The sequence below is a fragment of the Triplophysa rosa genome, linkage group LG6 (genome assembly GCF_024868665.1).
Source record: "Triplophysa rosa linkage group LG6, Trosa_1v2, whole genome shotgun sequence".
NCBI lineage: Eukaryota > Metazoa > Chordata > Actinopteri > Cypriniformes > Nemacheilidae > Triplophysa > Triplophysa rosa.
Genome location: NC_079895.1, coordinates 5,533,155 through 5,559,530, shown reverse-complemented (window position 1 = coordinate 5,559,530; position 26,376 = coordinate 5,533,155). Strand labels below are relative to the sequence as shown.

At 36.4% G+C, this 26,376-nt stretch overlaps 3 protein-coding genes across 4 annotated transcripts in view; 2 read left to right on the top strand and 1 right to left on the bottom strand.

Annotated features, from left to right (window-relative positions):
• The first annotated feature begins 462 nt into the window (after positions 1-462).
• Positions 463-13,904, top strand: stat4 (signal transducer and activator of transcription 4). 2 transcript variants are annotated; one of them, XM_057336091.1, is made up of 24 exons: positions 463-763; positions 1,702-1,836; positions 1,984-2,119; positions 4,782-4,880; positions 5,656-5,748; positions 6,202-6,280; positions 6,673-6,758; positions 6,979-7,130; positions 7,348-7,506; positions 8,322-8,414; positions 8,542-8,601; positions 8,904-8,924; positions 9,126-9,216; positions 10,071-10,112; positions 10,400-10,483; positions 10,696-10,794; positions 11,467-11,602; positions 11,744-11,796; positions 11,897-11,991; positions 12,173-12,309; positions 12,510-12,701; positions 12,893-12,938; positions 13,028-13,130; positions 13,526-13,904. In XM_057336091.1, exons 2-24 carry the CDS (start codon positions 1,709-1,711, stop codon positions 13,538-13,540), a joined length of 2,199 nt encoding a protein of 732 aa, XP_057192074.1. In that variant the 5' UTR covers positions 463-763; positions 1,702-1,708; the 3' UTR covers positions 13,541-13,904. The 2 variants fall into 2 exon arrangements, with proteins under 2 accessions (XP_057192074.1, XP_057192073.1); XM_057336090.1 differs by having other exon boundaries at positions 465-763; positions 10,068-10,112.
• Positions 13,905-15,028: 1,124 nt separating this feature from the next.
• stat1b (signal transducer and activator of transcription 1b) lies at positions 15,029-25,906 on the top strand. The gene is made up of 24 exons (XM_057336089.1): positions 15,029-15,163; positions 15,728-15,855; positions 16,455-16,599; positions 16,682-16,777; positions 16,885-16,974; positions 17,190-17,268; positions 17,358-17,452; positions 17,964-18,115; positions 18,293-18,451; positions 18,653-18,745; positions 18,855-18,914; positions 20,115-20,144; positions 20,880-20,970; positions 21,065-21,100; positions 21,188-21,271; positions 21,366-21,464; positions 21,559-21,694; positions 21,775-21,830; positions 22,213-22,307; positions 23,142-23,281; positions 23,355-23,543; positions 24,639-24,717; positions 24,910-24,970; positions 25,087-25,906. Exons 2-24 carry the CDS (start codon positions 15,728-15,730, stop codon positions 25,105-25,107), a joined length of 2,214 nt encoding a protein of 737 aa, XP_057192072.1. The 5' UTR covers positions 15,029-15,163; the 3' UTR covers positions 25,108-25,906.
• Positions 18,470-26,376, bottom strand: part of glsb (glutaminase b) — a 38,793-nt gene continuing 30,886 nt past the window's right edge. The window contains exon 20 of the transcript XR_008963133.1: positions 18,470-18,704. The gene's annotated coding sequence lies outside the window, so the exon portion shown is untranslated. The remainder of the gene's footprint in view (positions 18,705-26,376) is intronic.

Below are 26,376 nucleotides of genomic sequence, written 5' to 3'. Positions count from 1 at the left end.
ACGTTCACATCATTTACTTTGACATTTGATGTGACTTTAATTTTATAATTATAAAAATTAAAGTTTGGTTCTAAAACAGAAGCGTGAAGTTCACTCACTCCTTTGAGCTTTGAAACTTGTGGTCTGATCTTCCTTCATAATATCTTGCTAGCTACATCTACTTAAATTAGCATGTGTGCACGGGCACCTTTGGTTTGTTGTAATGTTTGCAATTTACATTTGTTTGTATATTAGAACTTTATTTTAAGAACTGATTTGGTCTTTTCTTACACCATGTTTCTTGAGATCTAACACGCAAACAAGCGATCAACAGTAGACAGTACGTGAAGTCAGCAAAAGAAGCCATTAAGCGGAATGCCATTTAGTTATTTTTAAGACAAAATCACTTCATTACAAAGCTACAGAATGTAAGAAAGTTGTTGTTTGTAAGAATTAAAGCCAAGGTGTGGTATCGGGACTTCCCCGTGTGTTTTTCTGCCATTATGTTTCCGTGTTCGTGAAGTACTCAACATTTCCTTGAAGAACCCACCTGCTCATTTTTTCACCAAGAGTCACTGGATGCACGTCGACATTTATGCTTTCAGTTGATCAATGAACGGAAACTCATTTCCAGACTTCTAAGAACATTTGGTGTAAATATACTCTCAATTATTACCGGATCGAGGTCTATGGACAAGACTTTTTAGTAACAGCACGGTTTAAAGCTGCTGGTTATTCTACAGGCAAGATTGTGCCTGCATTGTCGTTTCTACAAAGCAAACAGGTAAGCAGTGTGCTATATTTAAAGCTTTCACGTGTCAGTTTAATGCGAATTACAAATCGAAACACCGTAGAGTAACTTCTATGAAAATTAAGCATGGTTTTACCAACTGTGATATTTTTAGTAAACCGGTGATGATATTATAATACATATGCCAAAACATATGGTTACTGTACTTTTACTGTGATAAAACCATGATTCATTTTCCTATCATTTTGAGGTTCAACAATGAGGATGATAAAAGTATAATTAATGCATCATGAAGACACATGACATATGATAGACTGATTGGTTTGTTTTTTTATTGGTTTGATATGGTTTCTCAAATTATATGATATGATATATGCACTGAAAAAACAACTAGAAGGATTTACTTACATTTTTTTGTGTTAAGTTTTTGCACAGTTTAAAGTGATAGTTCACCCAAAAATGAAATTTCTGTCATCATTTGCTCACCTTCGTGTCATTTGTATAAATTACTTGATATTTGGAAGAATGTTAACAATTTTCAATTCTGTGACATCATTGACTGCCATAGTAGGAAAATTTAAATTGGTAGTCAAAGGTGCCCCAGAACTGTTTGTATTCCTAAATTCTTACTTTGTGTTCAACAAAATATATATTATTTTCCTACTATGCTAGTGGAAGATATCACAGAACTGAAAATTGTTTACATTCTTACAAATAACTTTCTTTGTGTTTGACAGAACAAAGAAATTTACATAGGGTTGAAACAACCTGAGGGTGAGGAAATGATGACGGAATTTTTATTTTGGGGTGAAATGATCCCTTTAAGCAAATTTACTTGCCACAACATTTTTGAGTAAATTAACTTAAAAAACAACGGTGTGCAAAAACTTGACAAAAAAATAGGAAGCCACATGTAGAAATGTGCCCTAAATCAATTGTAAATAAAGTCTAATCTCAAATTTTTTCACTAGGATCACTATGAGTCAATGGAAACAAATTCAACAGCTGGATATCAAGTTTCTCGAACAGGTGGATTATTTTTATGATGATAACTTTCCGATGGAGTTGAGACAGGTGATGGCCACCTGGATTGAAAATCAAGACTGGTGTGTGGCTGTTTTGCAGTTTTTAATTACCATTAGTATATTATAGTAGAAATGTAGATTACATGGCAAAAGATCGACCATAAAATATTCTATTAAATTGTATAATATTAATGATACTAAATGCGGTACATATTTTTGTCTTCTCAGGGAAACAGCCTCAAATCATGAATCCATGGCTACAGTCCTCTTCAACAATTTCCTTATTCAGTTGGAGAGGCAATGTTCTCAGGAACAGAACTTTCTTCACAGACACAATCTGAAAAGAATATTTCATCAGATACAGGTAAGACACACACCATGCTGTTCTTAAAACAGGCCCCTTTAACCTGAACTTTACACACATTTAAAGCCATGGCAGCCTGCACTCTCAATTGTGTCCTACCAAATGAAAAGCATCAGTTATGGCACGTGTTTTGGGTGTTTGGGTGTTTATGACTTATGTCTGTTTAGTTAACACATACACAAATGGATGCTGGCGTTTTATGTCACATAATGCAAAACACACATGCAACATAACAATTTCCGGGAAGTTATTTAAAGGTCCAGTGTATGAAATTTAGCGACATCTAGCGGTGAGGTTGCAAATTGCAACCAATGGCTTACTCCACCCCCCCACTCGAAGCACTACGGAGGCTGACACAGAAATAAGATGTCGTCGCGTTTTCTTTTCTTTATAACATATAACCTATTTACGAAATGCACTCAGTAGAGCAGTTTGTCCGTTTAGGACTACTGTAGAAACAACATGGCGAATTCAATGTAAGGGGACCCAGGAACCTGCACGGGAACCTGAGGCTTGTTTTTCCGGCAAATGATGCAGGCGTGTCATAAGTTCCGGTGACGAACGCGGCATTTTACGTTTTGATCCAATAGGATGCCATCTCCTCTGTGCGGGAGCTTCCGTCACCTTCATTTGCCGAAAAAACAAGCCTCTGGTTCACGCGCAGCCAAGGGATAATGTAAGCTAGACATTAACGTTAATAGCGCTCTCAATATGGATATTTCTCTTAAACAAACGCATCGATTTGCTTCAGAAGACCTGTGTTAAGACCACGGAGCCGTGTCGAGCAGTTCTTTGATCAATGGATGCACTTTTTGCAGCTTCAAAAAATTGCCCCCCATTCTACCGCTTGGAAGAAAAATGATACGTGGTATTATAACTCCGACTGCAATTTTCTTAAAGAAGAAAGTCATATTCAGTCAGGATGCCTTGAGGGTGAGTAAAACATGGGGAAAAAATGTTTCACTCTGAAATATCGCTTAAATGGCCACAGATTTTGCTGTCAATTATCTTAAATGTCAGATCATAGTGCTGCCAATGCCAGGGTTGTGGTTTGTTTCTTAGGTAATGCATAAGTGTCTGCAAAAATGATGTAAATTTAACTGCGGTAATTGATCTCTATTAAGAGTCCCAAAAAATGAAAATAATCATTACTATTGCTGGATGTGTTAGCAGGGTTTTTCCTAACTTTGTACTTCAGTGGAAACAGAATATTTAGAACTGAGGTTATGTCCCCCGACCCCACCCAACGTTTACCAGATTTAGAAAGGTTGAATATTTACCAGAAGAAGGTCTGCACACAATGAGCAAAATGTACACCACTGTCCTATACTGTTCTAACTGCTGTGTTAGATGTGCTCATAAAGTTTCCTAAACAAGATCCTAGATGAACTAACAAAACATCACATTTAGCAAAATGTTTTTACATATTAGTCAACAGATGTTAAGGCTTTGAAAAAAAAATCTTCAGAAAATGTTTTGTTTTGAATGAGTGTTGGCTGTGGGGATTTCTCAGTGGGCCTATATACGCAGACTAGAAGTAAATGTCAGGGTTTTCTCTTGGGAAAAACAAATTGCACATCTGTCTGGAGCTGGTGTTGCCAACTCACCAACCAAAAAAAGATGAACACTGCTTGGGGAAACAGAAAAAAAACAGTTCGAAAGGTTTTTATATGTAGGGCAGCTACAACATTATTTTTTGTTTTGTTTTGAACCAACTTTCCACTTGTGTCAGCTTTGTCTGTAAATGTTGTCATCAAGGTCTGAGACAAAAAAAACATAGCACCCACAGGGTGTCTGGGAGATTTTCCGCATACGTTCAAGTAAAACTTGTATGTATGATTGTGATCTCCTTTAACATTGAACAATTGGGAGGTAGAACAGGCCTTCCAGGTTTTTTCGCCTTATTCATGAGCTGAAGGTATTGCAAATGATACAGTAATGGATTCTAGATATAACCTCAATCAACACTGCAATCCTTTCATCATCATTTTTGGGTTAACTATGTTTTGAATCCCATGGATTATGTGTAATGTGATGTACTTTGGTATTGTAGGCTCTTTCTTGAGCAATGTCTATAAAGGAAATTAAAAGAAATATACTTCTGGAACCCTGGCAAAAATGGTTGTCCTGTTATCATATTGCTTGAATGGTGTTGTAGTGAGCATTTTAGGGATTCTTGGGGTTATTTGAGATGGACTTTAGAAAAAGTAAAGGGAATTTCACCCAGAGGAATCTTAACTTCATAAATGAAATCTATAGGTGTCTTCAATCACTCCAAACGTTGCTTCAGTTTTGGATCGCGTCATTCCTTGCCATGCCACATTCCTTATGAAGCATGATTCCTGTAATTGCGATGAGTTGCAATTTCTCAAGAACATTGGTTGACAGTTATGTATTGAGGGCATTTTCAGTCTAGTGTTTATCTTTTGTCTGTGCAGTTCTACATATCTGATGATACAAGGGAAAATTCACTGATGTTTTTTGTAGTCAGCTTTGTTTCGTGGTGAATATATTTGTTTAACATCACACAACCCGAACTGCTGTGATTGCAGAACAACAGCCCATCCAAACTCATGAGTTTTGCTCATTTTGCTGAAAACTCGTAGCTAAACAGACATCCACACAATTTCTTAATACATCACTTCTTGCATCCCATTTCCAGGTGAAATACAAGTCAACCCCTCTCCACATGGCCGCTGTCATCTGTACCTGTCTGAGGGAAGAGAGACGCATCTTATCCACGGCCAGCATGCAGGAACAGGTACCGCAAAGACAGAAGTGACAAACAACCTGCAAAAACCACAAACGATGCTGTGCTACTATGTTGTTAACCAAAAGAGCCCACATAGTGTTATACCAGTGTGGTCTAAAAGTCTAAACCACAAGGGACAATTCTTTAATTTAGTATTTCTCTAATATAATACTTTATTTTTCATTACACTCCATATTATCCAAGCAATGATTTTCTGTACAAGAGTTCAATGTCACTCAAAATAAATGAATTGTGTTAAAATTTGATCTATTTCTTATTCATTTCATGCACAAATGTTTCTTTGATTTATTTTTTTTAAATATAAGTTTCATTCTATATCAAGATTTAAATGAAATAGACTCCCACATTTTTCAATATATTCTTTAGGGCTTTCAAACGATTAATCGCGATTAATCGCATCCAGAATAAAAGTTTGTGTTTACATAATATATATCTGTGTACTGTGCATAATAATTTTGTATTTATTAACACATACACATACATGCATATATTTAAGAAAAATAAAAAAATATATAAACATTTATTTATAATTTCAATTATTGGTAAATATAAATAAATATATTTAAATATTTCTTAAATATGTATTCATGTGTATGTGTTTGTATTTATAAATACAAAATTATTATGCACAGTACATAGATAAATATTATGTAAACACAAACTTTTGTTCTGGATGCGATTAATCGCGATTAATCGTTTGACAGCTCTAATATTCTCTAATCCTATGGTACATTAGAAGCATTTTTCATTTTATTAATGAAAGGGTCCTCTGGAGAAGTCAATGCAAAGCTCAGCGGTCATGGAAAAGCAGAAAGTCCTTGACAACAAAGTTGCAGTGATAAAAAGCAGCGTTCAGGTAATTTATGTCCACTGTATTCATCATCACAGAGATTTAGCCTACATACGCTATCGTTCAAAAGTTTAGTGTCACTTGACTGAATTATTTTTAATGATCTTGTGTCAACATATTTATTTATATATATATTTTTAAATGCATAGAATTTTAATTTTAATGTTTTTGTAACGAATGACTTAAACCAAATAATAAAGAAAATGCAGTCAATAGGAGTCTAAAATCTGAAGATGAGATATTAAGAAGCTGGTTTATAAAATGGCAAAAAAAAAAACCATTCTACTCAAAGGGTGACTACTCAGAAGATGCTAAACTATAACACGGTTTTGATTTATTTTGGATTGACAACATAATTCCCATTTGCGCTTTTCTACAGTTTTGATTTAAATGACCATTTTTCTAAAAATGTGGGAAAATCTAAATAAAGAGTATGTATTTTTGGCATGCTTTTCTTAGATGCTAGACCAGGCAGTGAAGTATCTTGAAGACATGCAGGACGATTTTGATTTTCGCTACAAGACGCTCCAACTTCGAGGTGGGTTTAACATTAGACTACAACTTCTTTACACGTGTTTCAAAATTAGACCTCCACCCTACACTCTTAAAAATAAGGTGCTTAAAAGGTTCTTCACAGCGATGCCATAGAAGAGAAAAGAACCATAAAGTCAAAGGTTCTTTAAAGAACCATCTCTTTCTTACCTTTTTATAATCCGAAGAACCTTTTTTTGCCACTAAGAACCCTTTTGTGAAACAGAAAGGTTCTTCGGATGTCCTGGAACCATTTAGACAATATAAAAGTTCTTCTATGGCATCGTGAAGAACCTTTATTTTTAAGAGTGTACAGATTTGTGATATGACAGTCTGTGAGATATAACGTATGAGAGGTAGTTTTTAGTATGCAAATAAAGTCACTCAGAAATCTTTCAGATACAACTGAGAGGAACTCTTTGGCCATGAAACAGGAAGTCACTACACTTCAGGAGATACTGAACCGTCTGGATTTCAAAAGAAAAGTATGTGTTTCTAGTCCTACCACACCCCGTCTGATGGTTACACATGGATGCAGTCGAGCAGTTTTTGAGTCTTTACCGTACCTTTAACTTCCTGTGTTTTGCTGAAGGTCTGGATTTTTTTGTTATGTTTTCTGGGGACAAAAATATCATGGGTTCATGTCCTTCATTATGTATGTTGACGGGTCACTGTTAACTGTCTTTGTACTCTTTGTCTTTACAGGAGATTCTGTCAAAGATCGCAGATGTTATAAAGGAAATCGACAGCCTGATTTCCTCGCAGCTTAATCCAGAACTGATGGAGTGGAAACGGAGGCAACAGATTGCCTGCATCGGAGGTCCGGTTCTGGTAGGACTGGACCAACTCCAGAACTGGTATCACTTTTTAACACAAATAATATTATGATGAAATCATTTGAATACGGTATTCTGGGTGGTTGCTAGGCAGCTGTTCGGGTGTTTTTGGCTGTTGCTAGGGTTTTGTGTGTTGTTGCTAGGACATTTTTAAGTTTCAGCCTCCCGATTGGTTTGTTTCACTGCTTGCTTGGTATGTTTGGATCAAGCTTAATTTTGTGTGATTTTACTTTTACAGGTTTACACTCACAGCCCAGAGTCTGTTCCAGATTAAAAGACAACTTGACAAACTGGGTGAACTGATTCTGAAGGTCACTTACGAGGGCGATCCAATCCCACTCCAAAGGCCCCAGATGGAGGAACAAGTCAAATACTTAATCTATCATCTCATCAAAAGGTGAAATATCTCAACAGAATTCACAACTGCAGCTCAACAGCGACTAGTTAAATACTTAGAGGGTCCAATGTGTGTTGGAGGACCTATTGACAGAAAAGCAATATAATATACATAACTATGTCTTCAGAGGTGTATAAAGACCTTACATGATGAAGCCTTATGTTTTTATTACCTTAGAATGAGCTATTTCTATCTACATACACAGCGGGTCCCCTTGCGTGGAATTCTCCATGTTGTTTCTACAGTAGCCCTAATAGGACAAACTGCTCTACAGAGCGTGTTTCGTAAATACGTTGTCTCCTTCGGCAAAGAAGCGAAAACGTGACGACGGGTTAGGAAAAGGTTAGCTTTGAAAAGGAGGGGTGAGCGGTGGAGTGAGCCATTGGTTGCATTTCGCACCTCAACACTGGATGCCACTAAATTACATACACTGGACTTTTGTTGCAATTTTGTGTTAGTATCTAAAAAATCCATGATATGAGTGAAAAATAACATGTTTATGTTAATATATACATGTTTGAGGTCGAAAAACAATAAATCACACATTTTTTTTTGGTAAACATTACAAAACGAGTCCCACAGACCCCAAACACCACCACAAGGTGTTAAATTGGAAATGAACCCGTTGCTTGTTAGCTACAAGAAAAAAGTACCATATTATTGGTTTGCTACTGTATCTGTCAAACTGAAATCCATTACTCTGTAAAAACAGCTATCTTCTGTTTGGCTTTGTCCTCAAGTACTGGAGGAACAAAGCATACAGGTGTACAAACAAACGTGTGAAATCTAGCTTTTTTTCTTCCTCATGTTTGCAGTTCTTTTGTGGTAGAGAAGCAGCCATGCATGCCTACACACCCTCAGAAACCTCTTATCATTAAGACCCAGGTGCAGTTCACCACCAAGGTCAGGTACGAACCACAGTCCACCCCAAAACAACTCATGTAAACAGGTCTGATGCACAAGCCACTAAAAACAACCGCCTTCGGTCAAACACAAATATTTACGATCTAATTACATTGTTTTTATCCTCTCCAGATTACTGGTTAAATTACCTGAGGTGGATTATCAACTCAAAGTCAAGACAACATTTAACAAGTAAGTTCATGTATACATCAGATGGATTTATTCCCGTTATGCTGTTTAGTTCTTTATTTACATCCTGTGAGGCATGATGGGAATAATGTAAAAATAATCACAATATAATTACCAACATGTCGACGTGTTTCTGAATTTTTATTTAAAGCGGAATGCAATATTTTAGTGTGAGAAATCCAACTACTAACAGAATTCATATCTGATATCTACTGTTTTAACATGCACATGTCACTTTAGTAATGTTTATTACCTGTGGGTTTTGCCCGATGTGACCTCACTCTCTTCTCTGTTTGTGTGTGCAGAGACCTTCCACCAGGCAAAGTGTAAGTGCACTCAACCGCAAACAGAAGAAGCAACTTCCTGTTGTTTATTTAGGCCACATCTCAATATGAGTGTGGGGTGTGCGGGGGAGAGGCTTACACCAGAAAAACATCTGTAGTCTGAATAAACTACACATTCTATATAGCCATTATGGTATGATGGATGAGACCGGCTTGAAATATGTTACTGATCCTTCCCTGTAGGAATAGACAGTTCTTCATCCACACCAACAACACCAAAGTGATGGATGTCGAGGAGTCGACTGGCTGCCTTTCTGTCGAGTTCAGACACTTGGTACGGATGCTGAATTCTAGTGCAGTATTGTTAAAAAGCCACCGTTTGCTCATCCCGATGTCGTTCTCAGATGCTGTTATTGGTACCATGAAACAAACAGGAGAAGTTTAAAGGGGTCATATGGCGCGAATACATGTTTTTCTGTGCCTTTGGTGTGTTATAAGTTGCCCATGCATGTATTAGACATGTATAAGTGTCGGAACAAAAGATGCATTCTATCTAAAAGCGAATGCTCACCCCCAGACCTGCCTGAAACGCCTCGTGTAACCACCCCCCCACAAATCTACGTCAGTTCGTGGTATGAGTTGACTAAGACCGTCCAAGTGTATACGCAAGTTAGGTGAGCGTACCTGTCAGCACAATTGCTTTGGAACCTGATGTTCCAAATATGGTAAGAGGCGTTACATTTCCGTCACACGCTTGCAGTATTCGACCAATCACTACGCACTGGTTAACTGGCCAATCATAGTACACCTCGTTGAAAATACCGCGTTTTTGAACCTTAAATCGCGTACACATCGCATTACATCTAAGACAATCGATAATATTCGTTTTAGCCGTGTCATATGACCTCTTTAAAAGTAATCATAAAGAGATTTTCATAAGATATTACAGTGTCATTGTCAAAATAATGTAAATACAAGTAAATAAATAAATATTAAATGTGCATATTTTAATATACATAAATAAATATATATTTTAAATATGCATCTATGTGTGAGTGAGTGTGTAATATTAAAAACAGCATACAGGTCAGAAATGACACGAGGGTAAATAAATAATGACACAATTCTTGGGTGAACCATTAATGTAAGAAGCAGGATACTTTCTAAACTATTTGTGTTCTGCAGCAGTTGAAAGAGAAAAAGTGTCCCACCGGAGGAAAAGGAAACGAGGTAAGACTACATTATCTCGTGGCCCATGTGTATGAATAACCATTATATAATTAATATAATATATATCAATTATATATATATTGTATTAAAATAATTATATAAATAAAATAATTAAAGCAGCAAAATTTTAAAGTTTCACACAATGCCATGTGCCATAGTTACTATTTATTCATGTATGAACTGTTTGTCAAATGCATCATCTTGCCAGTAGAGGGCAGGCTCACACAGCACAGCCTTGATTTACACGTTAAAGTTGAAGTGGACTAATTACTGTTTGTATATTTTAGGGGCCCCTGTCAGTTACAGAAGAGTTACATTCTCTCAACTTTGAGGCCATGCTAATGTTACAGGGCCTGGATATTGATCTTGAGGTATGTTTAAGGTTTTATCTGTTGTTTTCATTTTTAATTTAAAAAGTGACAGTTCATGTGAAAATGACATTCTTAATATTTTATACTCACCCTTTATACCCTTTATTTTACGGGGACAATTTTTCATTTGGAAAATAGAATCATTTTTACATTCATTTGGACAGCTGTACGATCATTTTGAAATGTGAAACATATATTTTGTTTCTGTGTAGACTTGTTCCCTGCCACTGGTGGTCATATCAAATGTCAGTCAGCTCCCAGGGGGCTGGGCCTCTGTCATGTGGTACAACCTGCTAACCGATGATCCAAAGGTAAGACCTACCGCATGTGTGATGCCAAAAAGAACGGATGTCTACCCTTGATATATTGTATAGTGCTTTAAAGAGTTAGTTTCCCCAAAAATAAAACTGTCATAGTTTACACACCCGCTTGTCATTTCAAACCTGTATAACATACTTCTGTAGAACAAAAAGTAGTTATTTTGAAGAACGTTGGCTACCGTACCTATTCATTTTTATCGTATGGACACAAAACCAATGCAAGTGAATGGGTACCGCCGTTGTTCAGTGACCAACTTTCTTCAAAATATTTTCTTTCGTGTTCCGCAGGAGAAAAAAAAACTTTGGTTTGAAATGTCAATTTAAATTTTGGGGTGAAATATCCCTTTAAGTATACTGTAGAATCACACAAGACATCTGAATTTAAAATATACATATGCGATTTGTCACATGCCGATATACAATATGAGCTAAAGTTATGTCCAGCTTTTTACAATTCTCATCTTTGCTCTTTATTCAGAATTTTGTATGCATGTTGCATTGGTGTGTTTGGAGAATAAACTAAGGATCAGCTTTGAAATTTAAGGAAGACATCACTTTTGGCCACTACTGTGCATAATAATTTAACTTTTTACTTTAGTGCATAAAACCAAAAATGAATTTCCTAGTCAAAGTGACCTAACAGTTATATCCTGACCCGTTTAGAATCTTGGATTCTTCAGTAACCCGTTACGGGCGAGCTGGAGTCAACTCTCTGAGGTTCTCAGTTGGCAGTTCTCAAGTTTTGCTGGACGAGGACTCAACAAGGAGCAACTCAACATGCTCGGGGATAAACTTCTGGGTAGGTTATCAGCATCTTCCTACCGCACACTGTATGTTTCCTTCTTCCTTTGTGTTGTATCGTCAACATGCTGATAAAACTCCTGTTTTTTGTTAATTCAGCATGACCTCCATCTAAACTGTATTGTAATTGTTTCTGAAGGTCAACATGCTTCTTATAATGACTGTCAGGTTTCTTGGTCCAAGTTCTGGAAGGTAATGTTGAGTAAATGGTATAATTCTGCTTCTTTCAACATTATGCAACATGAAAAAGCAATGTTAATCTTACACGGGCTGTTTTTTCTGTGGCTTCCAGGAGAACATCCCCGGCAAATCATTTAGTTTTTGGCTCTGGCTGGACTCTATTCTGGACCTTATTAAGAAACATTTACTTCCTGTTTGGATTGATGGGTTGGTGACCTTATGTTCATGTATTTCGAGTTTTCAGTATGCATCCCATGATAAATCTATTGTCTCACAGTCCTGCACTTCATAAACAAATGATTGAAATTGTTTTTACAAAAAGCATTTGAGCAGCTGTTTACTGTTCCTGTTCTCTTCTCAATGCTTTCTGCCGTTTCTTGTTTCTCAGTTACATTATGGGATTTGTAAGTAAAGAGACGGAGCGCGCCTTGCTGAAGGAGAAGGAGCCTGGTACCTTTCTGCTGCGCTTTAGTGAAAGTCACCTTGGAGGAATTACCTTCACCTGGGTAGAACAGGATGAAAACGGTTTGTTTATCTGCATTATTGTTATAATCTTTTTTAAAACCTGATGTCCTAAATGTCCAGTTGTAGAATACGAATAGCACCAGGAGAAACTTAGCAAAGTTATTCAACAGTTAAAATGTTCTTTTCACGTTTTCATGCTTGTTTTTTCTCTCGTTTGTCCTTTTGTTAAGTAATCCTAAGTGCAAGTTTTGTACCTACAGGAGAGCGAAAGTTCATCTCCGTAGAGCCGTACACCAAAAACCGTCTCAGCGCTTTAGCTATTGCTGACATCATACGGGACTATAAGGTCATCGCAGATGGTGTCGTTCCAGAGAACCCTCTGAAGTACCTTTATCCTGACATCCCCAAGGATGAAGCTTTTGGCAAACATTATATTAGCCAAAAAAACAAAGGTACGCTGTCTCTGAGCTGTATCTGGTTTATTCAGATGAACAGAATAGATTGATCTTGTTCTCTTAAATGCTATAATGATCATTTCTGATTTAAATGTTTTATCAATTTGCAACATTACAACATTTATTTAAGTGACTTCAAATAATTGCATAAGCCATCTCTAAATGGGACCTCTATTTGTTGTTTACAGTTTGTCCTTACATTCCAACACACTTAGTTCCTGTTTCCCATGTGAAGTGAGCATACGTTTTATTTCGTTTCTTTTTAATGTTGCATGTTGAATGATTTAATTCTGATTGTTTGTCATAAATGTACTTTTTCTCAGGGGATCAGTCCAACACGCATGCTCCTCTCCTGAACCCCCAATGTCTCCTGGAATGTTTGACATTCTGAGCCAGCACCTCAGTCCTTTTGAGATTGAAAGCGCTGTAAATAACATTTTTAACATAATTTAAAGTTTGATATATATCTATGTGTGTGTCCTAATGTCTGAGGCCATACTGTGAACCTGTATTTCATTGCTTTCATTGAAGCACACAGCATGATCTTTGAAGCTTTCTCAAATCATGATGTCATACAATTAAATGGGGCACAATACTAAGACATTCAAAAGTTTATTGAATTTGAATTAAATTCTATTTTCAATTGAGGGTTTTATTAAAATTCTTACCCCGAAATCTAAAATAGGCAAACGGGTGATCTTGGGACTTCAGACTTTTCAACCTCACTGTACATATTATTTATGCTTTTTTCTGAATATTGTCTTTATTCTGATAAACGAATATAATTGACTTAATAACTTGGTTATCTTGTTACATTGCAGATGAGTTCACCCTAGAAAGAAAGCAACATTTTGCTTGGATCCAGGATTTCAGATGGGTTTAAAGCTGGCCAACACCTTATTCCTGTTTCTTTTCTGGCACTGTGCCACCATAACTTGTTTTTTTTTCTCGTTTGTATATGTCAAAATACGTCTTTGTATAGTGTTAATATAGAACTGTATCACAGATTAATAATTCAAGTTAGTAACAATCAATTTACTGTACATATGGCTGAAAGTCTCATCTGTAAAATAATTTTGTCCGGTTCTCCCAAAAGTTCTGCCTTCACATTATAATACAGCTTACTGTATGTACATATTTGACATGACCAATATCAGATATGCTCTATTGTATATTTTTAAAATAAAAATCTCAACATTGCTTTTGTTACGTTTATTAACTGTAGCTGTAGTCCTTCAACTACTCCACCGATGGTAAAAACAGACGGATTACTCATGTTATGAATGATAGCAGCAGTAACCCTGTGGTTACAAATGGTGACTGAATAAAAATGGTTGTTGACATACAAGTTCTTTTGTGCTGGTAACAAGTAGCAACGAGTTTTCAAGTATTGTGGGAAAGGATTTTAATTACATCCCTGCAAGGGGACACGCCTCTTGCTCAGTACAGTCCAATATCTATTATTTTAATAAATATGCTTATAAATACCTAAAACCCCCTCTTTTAACTAGATGCGGTATGTGCTTGCAAAAATATTTAGCTGTATTGAACGTATAAAAAATATGTATTTGACGTCTGTAAAATTCTCCGGTGCATAATGTTCCTCCTGATCTGTGTTATGTGCTGTAGATACAGAGGATAAGGAAAACTTGAGAGCTCTCCTTAACACATCCCATACCGTATTAGTAAATATCTCAGGCACTGACGTAGTTCCAAGTTTATGAAGGCATTATAATGCCTTCATACAAGTTTCGTTTCTGTCTGCCACACTATCGCTTTCTCGGAAAACGCGTGGTTACTTGGAGGCTGTTCCGTCAGTTTCACTTTCCCCCTCCACCGCAGAGCGCATGACAGGTATTTCGTGGCGTCCGATCATATCTCCGTTACATCACATTACTGTATCATAGTTCTGCAATGGACTTTACAATTTTTTGTTCCGGGTACGAGTAATAAAAATACTTGTGTCGCTGCTTTACAAGAATGACAGTTTTTACAAGAACGTCAGCGATGCATGAATGACGTTGTTCTTTATAATCACCTCTCGAATAACATTAATGAAACAATTTATTGTACTTATAAGGGAACGAACAATGGAGTCAACTGGATTATGTGACGTTATGCTTAATGTTTCTGCTCGCTTAATAAGTTTCTGTTTTCTCATCAGTTGCGCTTCTATGTGGCAGTAGTCAAGGGGGGGAGGTGCTTTCTCTCAACAGCCATTCGCAAAAGAAGGCGTGGTTTAACATACATACCCGGAAATTGATTGGTTGTCATCGCCAAGCTGTATAAATATTTTAAACGCAGCGTTGTTATTGGTCTAAAATCTTAAAGTGGGCGAAATCTGCTGGACTTGTTCATGTTTTATCAATTTTGGGTCATTATGGAGAATATAAATGTGAAGTTGAAGCGGAGAAGTGAATCCACGTTTCATAACTGAGCCGCCTTCTAGATGTTGAAAGGTAATTTTCTGTTATAAACATTGATCCATATACGAAATGACTATAGGATTGTTTGGATAGACTTTTTTATTTATATTAATATATTTTTTTAGAATCTTAAAGGTTGTATGAATATTATTTAGACTATATTTCATGGTAATTGTTCTTATAAACTGATTTGGAAAAACAATGCAATGGAATGCAGATTGCTAGATGTTTATTCTGGCAGACTCGCAGAATATGTAAAATACTTCATCACTAAAAACTCTTCTGTAATGATGTTAAAGAGCCGACATAGAATCACAATAAGAAACTATTAGTTTTTATTACCTATTTTAATTGTATTATTATGAAATATAATTTAGAATTGAATTATTACTTTGTGCTTTTAAAATACGTGTTATATATCTCATTATGTGAACTAATATTTTTTGTATTTTCAATGTACTTCTGAATGTTGACTGGTAAATTACTCTTGTAAAAAAGTAACTTACTCTAAAGTGAAACAGTGAGTATTAGTGACAAATGTCAACAGAGAGAGGATGTTGTTGTAATTAAAGCCTCTTGTGCAATAATGGATTGTAGATGACACTGTGGAACCAGCTGCAGCTGCTGGACCCTCTGTATTTAGAGCAAGTGGACCAGCTCTACGATGAATCTTTCCCTATGGAGATCCGTCAGTATCTCAGTCAATGGATCGAGAGTCATGACTGGTGAGATTTGTTTAACATTAATATTTGTTGTGACCCTGCTTGTGAAAATCCAGCTTTTGTGTAATTCAATGTAAATAACATTTTGTGAAAATGTACAGTAACCTTGATTTCGCCGCTGTCCTTCCAAAACCTCAGATGTCCAAATTCACAGTTTCTCAAAAAAATGGAAAAAACACTGTACTTTTAAATGATTAAACATTGTGTTGTCAAAGTTGACAAACACTTTTAAATATTTTTATTGGTTAGATATTGGCAAAATCCAGTGACAAATATAAAGGGTAAATAATAATATTGATTTACGGCAAAAAATAAAACCCCACAAAATATGGAGACAAGGTTTCAGAAGGACAGCAGCGATATCTATAATATTGACTGTGCAAGGTTATGTCAAAGATTCAAATCACATTCAAATTATTAACTGAAATCAAACTTTGATGCTTGTCATCTCATAGTTAGATTTCAAGACTTTAAGGGTCACATACTAGTATATGGTGACATATATTTATTATTCAATTAATTTGTTTAATTTTTTACATTTTATTAAATCTTTTTGTAAAGTTTAGTTTGCTGTCAATCCTAAAATCTGTTATTGGTTGTAGGGAATCCGTTGCAAGTAACGTGTCTTTGGCAACCCTACGCTTTCATGAGCTCTTGAGCCAACTAGATGAGCATTACAGCCGTTTCTGCCTGGGAAACAATTTTCTGCTACAGCATAATATACGCAAAATCAAGCGTAACCTACAGGTGTTGTTCTGTGATTATTTCTCAAAAAATATTACCATTAGCTTTGCTGTATATATTAATATCAATGATCATGTCTTATCAGGTGCACTTTCAGGAAGATCCAGTTCACATGGCCATGATCATAGCCAACACTTTAAATGAAGAGCGGAAGATACTGCAAACTGCAGATAGTTCACAAGTACGTTTCTTTTTTTTAATTCCAGTGGTTCATTTGGCATTTCAAATTTTTGTAGAACAAAGTTACTGTGTTCATTCATCTAAGCAAATGTCATGTACTGTGTTCAGAGTAACTCTGATCCATCTCAGGGGAGTGCTATGATGGAACAACAAAATGAGTTGGATAATAAAGTCAACAATTTTAGGAAGACCGTGCAGGTTCGTTGAACAATCCAAACCATTTTTCAGATTTCGCCATCCCTGTTTGAAACATATAATTACAGGTTATTGTACTGGCTCAGTACCTTCTTTTTGTTTCTTTAAAAAAATAAAAGGATTGCAGATTTAACCTTTATCGCATTAACAATCAAATAACAGACATTTCTGACACGTTTTAGCCAGTTGTTAACCGAAACATTTATGTCCTCCTCCAGAAAATAGAACAGGACGGTCAGGTTTTGGAAGATGTACAAGATGAGTATGATTTTAAGAAGAAGACCTTGCAGAGTCGAGGTAACAGATGCGTTTTGTGCATTTGGCTGCACTTGTCGAAATAAAATGTGGACAAGTGGAACTGAAATGAGTTTTGATTCTTTCTATAGTGGAAGTTGAGATGAACGGGCAGATAACAAAAGAGATACAGCAGGAGGAAATGACCATCAAAAAAATGTTTATTGAGCTGAACAAAAACAGAGAGGTAGGTCAAGAGTAAACACACGCATGACTGTTAAAATCCATGTGGTATTATGACCCTTATTGTGTGTGGACCTACTTAAAGTGACAGTTCACCCCAAAATGAAATTTCTGTCATCATTTACTCGCCCTCTTGTCATTTCAAACCTTTATGACTTTCTTTCTCTTGCAGAACACAAAAGAAGATATTTTGAAAAATGTTGGTAACCGAACAGCACTGGCCCCCATTCGCTTCTATTGTATGGACAAAACCAATGAATGGGAGCCAGTTAACAACATTCTTCAAAAAATCTTTTTTTGTGTTCTGCAGAAGAAAGGAAGTCATAAAGGTTTGAAATGACAAGAGGGCGAGTAATGGTGACAAAATTACTATCACTTTAAACTTAAGGGTCAAGTTTAGGTTATAGTATTTACTGTGTAACTAGCTATGTATAAAAACAATGTAATTCTGTGGAATGTCCATACATAAGAAAGTAAGTAAGAAAACATGTATATGTATCTCTGTGTGTATGCAGGTGGTGATAAAAGACATAGCTAACGTACTGATTCTAGCCGAGCAGATCGAGCAAACACTTATATCAGAAGAGTTGCCTGAATGGAAGCAAAGGCAACAGATGGCTTGCATTGGAGGTCCACCCAATGCTTGCTTGGACCAACTGCAGAGCTGGTGAGAACCCCTGGGAATGATGATTTTACATCATATTACCCATAATTCTTAGCAGGCAGAGGCTTAAGTTGATGCAGGATTTGGGGGAAGGCCAAATTACTTGACCCTCCTTTCTACTCCTCACTGTATGCAAAGATGTGAACATGTGAATCAGCTAGTGCATGGGTTATGTTACAGGTTCACAACAGTGGCAGAATGTCTGCAGCAGATTCGCCAACAACTGAAAAAAATTCAGGAACTGGTGCAGAAGTTCACCTACGACAACGACCCCCTCACTCTGGGCAAGAGCCAGCTGGATGAACAGGCCCTTTCACTCTTTAAAAACCTTATATTAAAGTGAGAGAAACACCATAATGCACTTTATCCTTAGCATAAAATTCGTACAGAACGTGAGATGTATTTATTAAAATGGTTATGGTTGGCAATCTTGGCTGAAGTGGAAGATCTGTGGCTTTAAATGCTCACAGGGGAATTTGAGTGTCAGTTGTGGTATATGTCATGTAGACTGGAAGTGGTTGTGATGGTTGTGTCTTTCAGTTGTCTTGTAGTGGAGAGACAGCCGTGCATGCCCACACATCCATACAGACCCCTGGTGATAAAGACAGGAGTTCAGTTCACGGTTAAGATCAGGTAAATCCATTTAAAATGACGCTCATTTGAATAGAGAGTAAATGTATGGGAGAATATGTTTATAGAGAACATCTTTTAAGTTATTCATATGATTCTAATCATTTTTTAGATCACTAGTCAAACTCCCAGAACTGAACTGTCAACTCAAAGTAAAGGTCTCTATTGACAAGTAAGTGTTTTTTTTTTTCTTTAATCTGACCAGTTAACAAAAATATTTCAAGAATGTTTTGCTAGCGTTTGTATTAAGGTATGACATTTATTTACAGTTACATTTATTCATTTAGCAGACGCTTTTATCCAACGCAAAACTTGCTTTGCAATGTGCAAAGCAATTGGGTCAACATTAGGACAACAAAAAGCATAAGTGCAATAAAACATGTCTCACAAAGCCTAAAAAAAGCTAAGTTTTTTAAGATTTTTATTTATATATATATATATACTGTATAGATAGAGTAGAAAAGATGTAGATGTCAGAAATGAGGTGGCCACAGAATCTGCTGATCTTTGAATCTGTTGAAGACGTTGTTCGTTTGCAGAGCGTAAGGATCTGGCGGGTACATAAGTCTGCATTAGCGTAAGGTAAGGGGGTGCCAAACCAGTGGTGGTCTTGTAGCAGAGTCTTGAATTTGATGTGAGCGACTATAGGGAGCCAATGTAACTTAATGAAGAGAGGGGTGACGTGTGCTCTCTTCGGTTCATTGAAGTCCACTCTTGCCGCTGCATTCTGGATCATCTGTAGAGGTTTGGTTGTGCAAGCTGGAAGTCCAGCTAGTAGCGCATTGCAATAGTCCAGTCTGTACAGAACAAGAGCCTGGACTAGGACCTGCGTAGCATGCTCGGATAAGAAAGGTCTAATTTTCCTGATATTGTAGAGGATGAATCTACAGGACCGAGTGGTGCTGGCAACATGATCAGTGAAGTTTAGCTGATCATCGATCACCACTCCCAGGTTTCTGGCCGTTCTGGAAGATGTGATGGTTGATGAGCCCAGTTGAATGGAGAAGTTGTGATGGATCTTAGGGTGGGACGGGATTACAAGCAGTTCTGTTTTAGCAAGGTTCAGCTGCAGGTGATGGTCCTTCATCCAGAGCGAGATGTCGTTAGGCATGCTGAAATGCGTGCAGAAACAGTCGGATCGCTAGGCTGAAATGACAGGTGGAGTTGTGTATCATCGCATAGCAGTGATAGGAATGGTATGAAAATGTTGAAATGTATGAAATGAAATGGTATGAAAATGTTATTTATGTTTCTATAATGCTGTTAAAAAAAGGTTTTTAGATAACATTGGGAGAACATTTTGAAAATGTTTCCTTGTTAACTGGTTGTCTGTCTGTCTATTTATAAATTAATTTATGTTTTTCCTTTGTAGGAATTTAACAGAAATGGACATGATGAGAGGGTATGTAACATCTTTGAGCATATTGTTTAGTACCGTACGTGATGCTTTAAAGGGACAGTTCACCCAAAAATACAAATTCTGTCATCATTTACTCACCCTCAAGTTGTTCCAAATCTGTAGAAATGTCTTTGTTCTGATGAACACAAGGAAACCAAACAGTTCTTGGCCACCGTGCACTGCCATAGCATGAAAAAATTGCTTTATACTGTAAGTTTCTTTGTTCTGTTGAACACAAAAGAAGATATGGGGCACATTTGACTACTGTTGTAATTTTTTTCTTGCATGGTATGGGAGTAAATGAAGACAGAATTTTCACTTTTGGGCGAACTGTTCCTCATTGCTCTTCTCATTACACAACATTTACATAGGCTGTAGAGAACACATTTCCTTACTTTAACAAATCCTTTGTTGCTTTCAATAAAAAAGAAAACATTTAAATGTAAAGCATAATTGTGCTGTTTGTTTACTATTTTTTGATAAATATTTACAGACAAAAAACTAAACTGGTTAAAATTGTGCTCCATATGGTTAATAGATGAAAAACAACATTTAGTTTTACTGTGCATGTCACCAAACCTTACAGGACACAATGTCTTTTTATTTATATAGTACCAATAAAACAACTGATGTGGATCCAAGTGCTTTACAAATAACCAGAAAAACATGTTAAAAACGTGCATTTTAACTTGTCAAAAAGTACAGCATAGAAATGGAAAGTTATGTCTCTTGTGCTAGATTCCGGAAATTCAACATTTTAGGGGCTGCTTCTAAAGTCATAAACTTAGAGGAATCCAGCGGGTGTTTGGCAGCGGAATTCCGTCATTTGGTATGACATGACATCATGCATCATGAATCAGATAAAGCAGATATTACTGTACATTGTAAATGCATGCAAATGTTAATCTGTTGTTATTCCACAGCAATTAAAAGAAATGAAATGTAACAGAACAAATGAGGTGAGCCAGCTATGTACATCAAATTGTCATATCCCTTAAACTGATGACCAGTTGTTAGTTAAAATATGTTTTTTTGTTTTGTTTCAGAATCCTCTCATCATTTCTGAGGAGCTGCATTTAATCACATTTGAAACGCAGCTCCTTCAGTCTGAGCTATGCATCGATTTATCGGTATACTAACCTGTGTGAAATATAGCATTTGAGCAACTATAACATTTAAGCTATACTAACAATCACATATAACTGCAACGTTGTGTTTAAACAGATCACATCCCTGCCTATCGTGGTGATCTCACATGTGATGCAGTTGCCGAGCGCCTGGGCCTCTATCCTGTGGTACAACATGCTTTCCAGTGAACCTCACGTATGACTGTTTCCAGTCTTCGGTATATCCGAAAAACATGTCTGTCTTCCATTGATGTTTCCATTGTGACTCTTGCTGTTCGTCTCGCTCTCAGAATTTGACCTTCTTCCTGAATCCACCTCCGGTGAAATGGGGGCAGCTTTCAAAGGTCATAAACTGGCAGTTTTCTTCCGTCACCAAGCGAGTGCTGAATTCCGAGCAGCTCAGAATGCTTGCAGACAAACTTCTTGGTGAGTTGAAATGGGAGAGAATAATTTTTCATAGTCCGATGCGCAGATCAAGTGTTATATTTGATATGATTTGATTTCAGGTGCTGGAGCTGGGGGTGATCCCGAGGGACTCATCCATTGGAATAAATTTTGCAAGGTTTGTTTGTTCATAGAAACCGTAACAGGAAGATGTCTTTCGCTTACTTGAATGTGTGAACAAAAGCTTTTGTTTGCGTCTCTGTTGTCATCACATGGTTTACTGGGAAAACAAAACTTAGTGAGATTGTGGTTGCGAAACCTAATGCCACAAAGAACAGATACTGTATGAATATAGAAAGCTTGACAACACATCTGGACCCTTCTCAGATTTATTTTTTCAAATTTAAGTCTTTTATAGATTTGATTTAATTTATTGTTTAAATAAAAAATGATATATTTTTTAAATAATCTAATTTGGGTATTAACTTTGTTTCAGATATTTCTCATATATTTATTATACCGTATATGAAAAACATACATTTGGATCTGTTTTTACGTAGATCTCTCCTAATGAGAGGGGTATACCATTTTGGCTGTGGATTGATGGAATACTGGACCTTATTAAAAGACACTTGATTAGCATCTGGAATGAGGGGTAAGAATCCATACAGTCATAGGAACAAATACTGTCCAACTGAGCAATATATGTGACAACATAAATGTGGCAATAAACTGACAATATAATTATATATAATATAATTTTCCATTTTATATGTGTACAGTCTGCCAATATCTCTTTTTAGTGTACAGACATTTTTTTCAGTTTCAAAGAAATGCTAGAATCTTGTTTTAATGTACAAAAAATAATACATTAACAGATTATCTAACATTTGTTATTTATATTGTATACCGGATTTAAAAGACCAGTCTGTCAGATTAAGGAGGATCTAAGGAAAGGGAGGGGTGAGCCGCTGGTTGCAATTCGCAATCTCACCACTAGATGCCGCTATTTTTCACTAGTTCACAATTTCAGTTCAAATTAAAACACTCACCAAGTGGCTAGTTCATGTCCAACGTGCAATTATTTAATTGAGTCTAATTGAAAACACATTACATCACAAATATAATAAATAAAGTGGCAATAATGAAAAATCACAATATACTGACCTGAGAGAGTGGTCATAATCCATCATTCTGCTCCCTTATGCAAAGAAAATATATTTTCCTATATTGTCAATGTATTCAATCATTTAAAATATTTTTGAAAATATATAAAATAATACAAAAGAATATTACAAAATTTTGATTAATACATAAGGAATTGCCTCTTTTTAATATGAAAAATATAAGCATTTGGTGCATATGAAAATGTATTATTTAATATATTGCATTTTATTTTATTTTAGTTAGGACTTTCTTATCCACCAACCAGCTTTAAAAGCATTTTCTATACCTCTCAAGGTCTTCGCTCTTTGTTACACTTATGCAGGTACATTGTAGGCTTTCTAAGTAAGAAGCAAGAGAAGACTTTGTTGCAAGACAAACTGCCAGGCACTTTCCTTCTGCGCTTCAGTGAAACCTGTCGAGACGGAGGAATCACCATCACATGGGTGGAGCATGCACAGAATGGTGTGTTTAACTTGGGACGTTTTCTGCGATGTTTCCACAAAACCTGTTTATTAATAGTGTGTATAAATTGCAGGTGAACCTAAAATCCATTCTGTAAAGCCCTACACTAAATCAGATCTGGCCAACATCTCCTTACCGGACGTCATTCGTGACTATACCCTCACCGCTGCTGAGACGGTTCCTGTGAACCCTCTAATCTATCTGTACCCGGACGTCCCAAGAGACGTGGCCTTCGGTCGCTACTATACCAGCTCACCTGAAGGTAGATACAATTTACATTCATGCATTTTTTGTTATGAGTTTATTTTTAAAAAAAAGTTCAAAAACCATAAATATCCAGCAATTAGATATTCATCACTAATACAATGCATATTATTATGTTAAAATATTTATATGTTTAATGTGAATATGCTAACATTTTATGTAATAAAGTGGCCCAAAAAGGTATTTGGATTCTTACGTCACACAAATTCGTAAAAGCTGTTGCTTTACTGTACATAAAAATATGCCAAACAACATGTATTTCTAAAATGGTATAAGCAATTTCTATGTAAACATTTTACAAAAAAAAATTAATGATCAATTATGATTACACTAGCTGCGTTTACATGTACCCAGTGTAATCCGATTAAAAATCCAATCCGAATGAAAACGCTCCATATAAACACGTCAATCAGATTAAAAATGCCCAAGCCGATTGAAATTTCAGTCGGATTGTAAGGGGTGGTTTATGCCGTTTGATAGGACATGTAAACACTTGATCAGATTAAAAACCGAAGTAGGAAGTTGTGCGCATGTGCAAAGACGACGCTGGCTCGTACAGATGTAAGGGCAAGACGCACGGAATGGAGCAGCTGTTGCTAAAGAACCCAAAATCCATAAATCTGACAAAGCGGTATAAATATCCATATGCTTGTCATCTCTAAATGAACATGGATGTTTCTATGCATTTAAAATGTCTTAACTGTTTCCCTGTGAGTAAGTTTTTAACCGCAGTTTCTCAGTTCCTTTTTAAACACGATACATTTGCAGATGTACAAACATACTGTAGGCTAAAATATAATCTATATATATAGTATATAATATATACGCACGCACATATATATATAGGAGTGAACTCGCTTTATACAGTGTATACAGTACTGTATATACACACCACACGCGCGCGCGCGCGCGCACACACACGCACGCACGCACGCACGCACGCACGCACGCACGCACGCACGCACACACACACACACACACACACACACACACACACAGTATATAGGATATTCGTGTGAACTCGCTTTATAAATCCTCTAAAAATCAACCTAAACCATCAATGTGTTTGTAATGAAAGTCTTTTTTTCCTCAGCTTCAGAAAACATGGAGATAGACAGACCAATCAGCCCATGCCCATACATGGACAGACGCATGATCTCTGTCTCAGACTTGTAAGCTACTTCCTATTAAACCATCAACAAACAAGATGCATATTAGCAGTGATGGATATGGTTAAGTATAGAAGTGGGTTTGGGTCAGAGCTTCCTGGGGTTTATCAACACGGAGAGTAAAGAAGTCAGGATTCGGCACAACACCTCAATCGTGTCACTGAAAAATAACATATTTTGTTTTCACATTTTTAGCCCTCTTTCAAGACCCCAAGACAGTCCTAGAACACATCAGGAACTTGGGTTGGACACATTGGTATGTGTACAATACTCCATCTGTATGAGTACAGCAAGTACATCACACACAGATCACAATAATACACAGGGAAAAACTGATAATGACTGAAATCTTAATGATTTGTCTTTGCGCAGGTCTCCTCTGGATCATATTAGTGCTTCGGCTGTCCTGCATTTACTCTGCACCTTTCATACCAGTGATTACATTTACAGTTAAACTACTTTGAAACTACTCGTTTCTTATTATAGAAAAACGTGAAATTATGTTGAAGAAACCTGCAGGTTACTGCGGAGTTGTATTATATATACCAGTATATATATTGTATATACCAGTACCAGTCACCAGATACTACAGTACATGCTACAATTGTCAATGCATACACATCTGCTTCTGTGAAGTCATCTGTCTGAGGAATAGAAATCAACTCATCTTGTGAAGCATTTATTTATTATTGCACATCAGAATACATCTATATACTGTAATGCCTTAATTGCACATGTACACATGTTGGACAGATACAACCTACAAGAAACCATAGGGAAATAAATGCCATCTTACACTGAGCTGTCAATAGAGATGCTATTTCAGATTCAATCATGCATCTGTACTTTAACATAGGACAATGGTGGATAATATTAAATGCTAATAAAGATTATGAAATGATTTGCATTGATAAAGCTTGCCCACGTGTGAGAGCAGATTGTGCATTTCTCAATTGGAGACTCCACATGTAGATAATAATATAGCAATGTATGTGAGACAAAATAATACAAGTGTTCTCGTATTGAAAGTTCGCACTGGGAGTTCACAAGGCGGATGCCATTTACTTTCCATTTTAGTTGGTGGGAAGTTTGTATTTGGTTTGGTGTTTTCTCATTTGCTCATAATTTAATCTACTTTAGAGGTTTACATGGAAAGGACACAGTATGTTCAGTGTATATTTAAATAAAAAACCTTGTTAATGTGACAATATTCTCTGAATGTTTCATATTCTAGGTTGAAGACATTTCTTTAATGAGCTAGTGTTAATAGAGATGGTAAAAGTAAGTGTGGGTACAATGAGTTTGTAAAATATGTTTCAATACAAAGCAACATGTTTCCATGTCAGTTCTCAGCACTGTTCTGTTATATAACCCATTCATTTATTATTTGGCTCAATGAAAGATGTACTGTATGTTGTATATTTGTTTTTATTTGTCCTGACTCAAGAGTCCAAGCAGACGGGTTGGGCACAAGTGCACATTTACCCCAAAGAATTTAAGCGAAGTAAAATAATAATTTTTCATCAGATATCACTATTGCACAAATGGGGCCCAATGGCGATGACCACAATCTGATTTGATATCGAACTGATGTACATATAACAATGCACACAACTATTTAAAACACTGCAGTTTTGTTTCTGTTAGAGCCATTTGTATTGT

Bases quoted from the DNA above. Each gene is read 5' to 3' on its own strand.
- stat1b (XM_057336089.1), top strand. From the start codon at position 15,728: ATGACACTGTGGAACCAGCTGCAGCTGCTGGACCCTCTGTATTTAGAG. The intron at 18,452-18,652 runs GTGAGAGAAACA...TGTGTCTTTCAG, and splicing joins TTTAAAAACCTTATATTAAA to TTGTCTTGTAGTGGAGAGAC. The intron at 21,101-21,187 runs GTGAGCCAGCTA...GTTTTGTTTCAG, and splicing joins AATGTAACAGAACAAATGAG to AATCCTCTCATCATTTCTGA.
- stat4 (XM_057336090.1), top strand. From the start codon at position 1,709: ATGAGTCAATGGAAACAAATTCAACAGCTGGATATCAAGTTTCTCGAA. The intron at 6,281-6,672 runs GTGGGTTTAACA...GAAATCTTTCAG, and splicing joins CAAGACGCTCCAACTTCGAG to ATACAACTGAGAGGAACTCT. The intron at 10,484-10,695 runs GTATGTTTAAGG...GTTTCTGTGTAG, and splicing joins GCCTGGATATTGATCTTGAG to ACTTGTTCCCTGCCACTGGT.